This window comes from Odontesthes bonariensis, chromosome 10 (genome assembly GCF_027942865.1).
Source record: "Odontesthes bonariensis isolate fOdoBon6 chromosome 10, fOdoBon6.hap1, whole genome shotgun sequence".
In the NCBI taxonomy this organism is placed as follows: Eukaryota; Metazoa; Chordata; class Actinopteri; order Atheriniformes; family Atherinopsidae; genus Odontesthes; species Odontesthes bonariensis.
The window spans coordinates 30,914,973-30,920,972 of NC_134515.1; the positions used below are offsets into that span (position 1 = coordinate 30,914,973).

A 6,000-nucleotide genomic window follows, 5' to 3' on the forward strand; every position below is an offset into this window, starting at 1 on the left:
AACATTTTTAGTGTCTAGTTGTATTTCTACTTTAAGTGTTTTAAAATCAAAATTTTAAAACGTGTACGCTGGGTGTTCACAATAACATAGTTTGAAGTAAAGCAGGAATATTAGCAGGGTTATCCTTGATTTATTATATCAATCTGAGGCATTTTAGGGTGCCTGCTTTTTGACAAGAACCTTAATGTAATACGCTGAACTGAACAGCAACATTAAAGCTATTCAACACTTTTAAATTACCCACTTGGACTTCCTGAGGTGCTCTATAATTGAGGTGAAAAATACTAACCTGGCAGTCGGTTCCTTACCCGCTCCTTATAAATTCTTTGGCAAGCTTGAAATTTGAGCAGTGTCCCTGATCATCAGTTTTATAACCAGGATACGTGTGTGTGAAGTTCTTCTAATGTTCACTGTAAAGTGACTGACGTTGATCTGTTCTACCTTCAGCTGCTGTGATCTGCACTTATCCTCACAGTACCCTGTCTGGTTCTGTACTGTTAGATCAAGCTACGGGTGGTTCTGGAAAGTGCAAGAATGCGTTCGCTCAACCGTCGGGTTGGCCAGGAGACTCCCGAACTGATCGCCATCAATGGGCTCCATCCAGCAGATCTCAGCCTCTCAACCTGAGTCAAGTAAGAGTTCAAATAGCAGGTTCATCAGAGCTTGCTGGAATATTGTGGATTTATCCTGATAGCCACTCAAACTAGGACTCTTTGGAAAAGAAAATAGTTTTTTTCTTTTAAACAACGCCATTCCAAAGTCACATTATAAAAATGACAATATTCTTGTCATTTCATGTAAAGCGCATTGAGCTTACATGTAGTTAAATGTCATTGTTTGTCATTTCAGGTTCAGCAGTCTGTGATGTTACCCTCCCAAAACCAAGCAGCAAGCAGTGGCTCCCTGAGGCGGCAGCCCACGTACCCCCCTCCCGTCTCCTCCCACTCATCCTACCGCCTCCATGAGAGCACCCTCTTCAGCTCAACCCCGAACCTGTATGCCTATCCGGCTTCTGCCGCCCTGGCCTCCGTGTCCCAGGCTGTGGATCAGATGCAGGGCGGAGCATCCCGACACGGCAGGGCGAGCGGAACTTACTCCTCCCTGGCCCTGCTGCAGAAGAACGGCAGCTTGGCCCTTGGATGCTCCGCTTCGGGACAGTACAGCAACCAACAGCAGCAGCAGCAGCAGCAGCAGCTGGGAACACAGCCTTTCCCCCACTCCAGTGCCGCTTACCAGCGAAAACTCAACCAGTATCCCTACATGTGAGCATTAACAGCTAAGAAAGCAGCTCTGCACCGAAACCAAATTGAGCTCGAGACTGGAGACGAGTGCAAGCTCATCGCAGGCAGCTGTGATCAGATTTGTTTTTAAATTACTTTTTATCTGGAGTGATTGTGCTGTCCCAGAATGTGTTGGTATTTTAATCATGGTCCAGTTTCTTTTGAACCTATCCCACTTTTTTCTGTTGCATCAAAGAAACAGCGCAGTTTGTTTAGTGTCTAGTCTGTCAGTGTTGTGCTTCGGGGCATTTTGATGAGCTTATCGCTGATATATCATCAAGTACAGCAGCTTTAGAAGTATATTTAGAACCTGATTTGTATTTAGACGGCTTTCGTCCAGTTGATCTCTCTGAGCTAACGACAGCAATAGTCTCTTCTAAACCATCAACTTGTGTTTTAGACCCAATCCCAACCAGACTGTTCAAGGAGGTTTTCCCCTTAATCGACACTTCCATATTGGATTTGATCAATCTGTCTTTGTTGACAGGATATGTACCTCAGACTTTAAATGTTGCTGTAATTAAACTTTAAAAAAACCTACTCTAGATTCAGAAGTGTTAGCTAATTGTCGAACTATATCCAATCTCTCTTTTTTGTCTAAAGTTCTGGAAAAACTACTTGCAGCTCATCTTTGAATCCTGACTGAAACTCTTCAGACTATTTTTGTGTAAATGATCACAGAGTGCACCTTAGCACAGACAAAGCACTGGTGGAAGTACCAATGATCTCCTCTTAGCCTCTGATAGCAGACTTGTATCTGTGCTTGTTCTCTTGGATCTCAGTGCTGCATTTGATACGGTCGATCACAGCATTCTATTACAGAGACTTGAACATGTTATTGGGATTAAAGGAACTGCATTAGGCTGGTTTAATTCATATTTATCTGATAGATTTCAGTTTGTTCTTGTAAATGAAGAATTTTCCTCACACACCAGAGTAAGTCATGGAGTTCCTCAGGGTTCTGTGCTTGGACCGATTCTTTTTACTTTATACATGCTTCCATTAGGTAACATTATTAGACAGCATGGCATAAATTTCCATTGCTCTGCTGATGATACTCAGCTGTACTTATCTATAAAACCAGATGAAACCAATAGGTTGGTCAGACTACAAGCATGTCTTAAAGACATAAAGACCTGGATGACTCAGAACTTTCTGCTTCAAAATTTAGACAAATCAGACAATTCAGACAAAATGATTATCTTTGGAACTGAGTGCTTCAGGGAGAAATTGTCTAGCTATATAGTTACTCTAGATGGTATTTCCTTGGCTTCTAGTACTACAGTGAGGAACCTTGGAGTTATTTTTGACCAGAACTTATCATTTGACTCACATAAAACAGGTTTCTAGGACTGCCTTCTTTCATCTTCGTAATATTGTTAAAATCAGGAACATCTTGTCTCAGAGTGATGCAGAAAAACTAGTCCATGCATTTGTTACTTCAAGACTGGATGATTCCTTATTCCTAATTCCTTATTATTGGTCTTTTCCACAAATTATCTGAAAAGCCTTCAGCTGATCCAAAATACTGCAGCCATAGTTCTGATAAGATCTAACAGCAGAGATCATGTTTCTCCAGTTTTAGCTTCTCTTCATTGGCTCCCTGTTAAATTCAGAATGGAATTTGAGATTCTTCTCCTCACATATAAAGCTCTTAATGACCGAGCTCCATCATATCTTAAAGATCTCATTGTAAGATATTTTCCTAACAGAGCACTTCGTTCCCAAACTGCAGGTTTACTTGAGGTTCCCAGAGTTTCTAAAAGTAGAATGGGAGGCAGAGCCTTCAGTTATCAGGCCCCTCTCTTGTGGAACAAGCTGCCGGTAAATATCCGGGAAGCAGACACCCTTTCCACTTTTAAGACCAGGCTTAAAACTTTCCTTTTTGATAAAGCTTCTAGTTAGGGATGGCTCAGGTGAACCTGAAACAACCCAAAGTTAAGCTGCTATAGGCCTAGCCTTCTGGGGGCCTCTTATGTCACACTTTGCTCTCTTTTTCCCCCCATTTAATTTCTCAAATGATATTATCTACATTTGGCATTATTGTTGTCATTGACTTGTGTTTCCCTGTCTCAACAGGTATCCGTTGAATGGTGTTATGGTGTTTGTTGTCCCCTCTTTTCTGTCTTCTCAAACCGCAGCTGGTTGAGGCGGATGGCCACCCTTTCTGAGTCTGGTTCTGCCAGAGGTTTCTTCCTGTTAAAGGGGGTCGTTCCTCTCCACAGTTGCCTCATGCATGCTCAGGACGGGAGATTGGACCGAAGATAAGTCTCGGTGCAATCTGTTGGTTTCCTTAGTTAGGAAATTGCTTTTGAATTGACTCTGTATGTATGAATTGGACTAATTTTGAATTTAATTAATTGAATTTGATTGGATTATGATTACAAATAATTGGCTTGAATTGGACTATATTATTAAAGTGTCTTGAGATGACATTTGTTGTAATTTGGCGCTATATAAATGAAACTGAATTGATTTGAATTTAATTGAAAATTGAAAAAACATGTATCCACATCATGTCCGAACTGTAAGCCTTTTTATACACAGTCCAGATTAATATAAGTAAATTAAATGAAAGTCAGTTGGACTGTAACGTACAGACTGCAATTTTAAGTTGATTCTTCATGTACAAATCCCAAGATCTTTATTTAAAATGAGACGTCCGATGTGGAGAAACTGAAATGAAACTGTTACGCTGCTTCAAAATGAGTTTTATATTGTCACAGTAGTAAAATATTACGAAACAATTTTGCATTAACATACACAGTCGATTATTAGGGCAGTTTATTTTATCTAAAATTTTACTTTAAGGACATTGCGATTAGCTGGATGAATATGTTTTTATTAATTAGTTTTCATTGGCTTAATATGTTTTTATTAATAATGTACTGCGTTGCGTGTGTGTTTTAACTGTTTTCTAAAAGCAATTGGTGAACATAAGCTACATGCTATGCTGTGTAATGATGTGTTATTTTGTTATGTCAACTCTGTTTGAGTACCGGCCATTAACTTACTTTATATTTATGTTCACTGTTTTGAATGATGCGCTGAGCAGGCAGACGGAGGATGCTTTGTAATCTGCAGCTGCAATCACTGTTGGTGATACTCGCTGACTGATTTGTAAGGTTTGATTTGTACAACAAACACAAAAATGTTGGGTAAAATGTTCCAAGTGCTTGTCTTGTGAAGTGACGTCTGTGAAGTGAAACGTGGACAAATAAGATCCGATTGGGTATTGCACTCATGTAAAAGGGGATTTAGGTGGAAATTCCAGGTATTGCCTTTAACTTGTGAATAATCAAATGTTCAGTATGTTACTACTTCTTAACAAATCATTGGTTTTGTGAAATGATGGTTGTTCTTACATCCTGCTGTGTTGTGAAGTGCTACATTACAGAGAACACACAAAGGACCTAAACCCGTATATACGCAATAAAATCTTCTCAAAGAAGAATTTGTGTCCCAGTGATGATTTAAACTATATAAGACCTACAAATCCATTAAAAACATAAATTTTCATTATTGTATTCCCATTTTAATGTACAAGCGCCGTATTAAAGGGATAGTTCGCCTCTTTTGACATGAAGCTGTATGACATCTCATATTAGCGACATCATTTATGAACATTTTCTTACCCCCCGCTGCGTCCTGTGAGCCGAGTTGCAGCCTCGTTTTAGTGTTGATGAAGGTAGTCCGGCTAGTTTGCTAGGGTCCCGAAAATAAAGCGTTTTGCTTCTCAAAACAATATGCGTTCAAAAGAGTAATACATTTGCATCACAAAATCGTCCCTCCAGAAAAAGTCAGACCTCACAATCACTTGGCGCTATTTCTCTCTACCTTCGTATCACTACGGGCTGTGTAAACTGTGCAAACGAAGTGTAGACCGAGCAGTAAACACCGTAACGGGTGCGGCTATCGCTAGGTGGCCGAACGCATTGATATGAAGCGCATGACTGTGCGTTGACTTTAAGATGACTTAGCGGGATAAAATAACTGGGTCAGATAAAGCGTCTCTATTAGGACAGATAGGTCTGGTACAGTAGATGCACGCCTGAAACAACACACACACACACACACACATCGCTTATCACATCCAAAGAACATGATGAAGATGGTGGATGGCCTGCTCACATCACTAGTAAATGTTCAATGATACGTTGTCGAGTGTAGGTACAACCTCTGTTAGATAAAGGTGAACATAAATATGAAATGTTTCCGGATATCGGGGCTTGGTCGGACGGATTTCATGAGAGAACTCTGTCTCTCCGAGTCCAGCGCTGATACTTGACTTGTGACCACCAATAAATACTTTGTTTAACTTCAGACTTGTCCAGCTTGCTCTTGGGCTTCCAATAAAAGAATGGGGCTAACAATGTGCTGATGGTATTTCGGCAGGACCTTCTTCATGTTAACTCTGTTGAAATCTCCAACAACAATGAAGGCTGCCTCAAAGCAGCAGCCTTATCTACCTGAGTGGGGAGGTAGACCACCGTCATGATGACTGCAGTAAACTCCCGCGGTAGATAGAAGGGTCTGATTTTTACAGTTAGCAGCTCAAGGACTGGAGAGCAGTGAGATGCCAGTACTGTTATATTTGTAGTCCATAAAAAGTTAACCATAACACAGACCCCTCCACCCCTGCACTTGCCTGAGTCAGCAGCCCTGTCCTGGCGGAATATGTTGAATCCCGACGGTGTAACAGCTGTGTCGGGTATCTCCG

General features: G+C 40.8%; 1 protein-coding gene across 4 annotated transcripts in view; it reads left to right on the forward strand.

The window, feature by feature from the left end:
- hipk1a (homeodomain interacting protein kinase 1a) overlaps positions 1 to 4,709 on the forward strand; it is a 28,022-nt gene extending 23,313 nt beyond the window's left edge. For 2 of the 4 annotated variants that reach the window (XM_075475244.1, XM_075475245.1), the window contains exons 15-17: positions 448 to 632; positions 850 to 1,262; positions 3,360 to 4,709. In XM_075475244.1, coding sequence (XP_075331359.1) covers positions 448 to 632; positions 850 to 1,262; positions 3,360 to 3,429 — 668 coding nt within the window. In that variant the 3' untranslated portion in view covers positions 3,430 to 4,709. Of the gene's footprint in view, positions 1 to 447; positions 633 to 849 lie in introns of all 4 variants that reach the window. The other 2 variants (XM_075475246.1, XM_075475247.1) reach the window with 2 other exon arrangements.
- Positions 4,710 to 6,000: the final 1,291 nt, after the last annotated feature.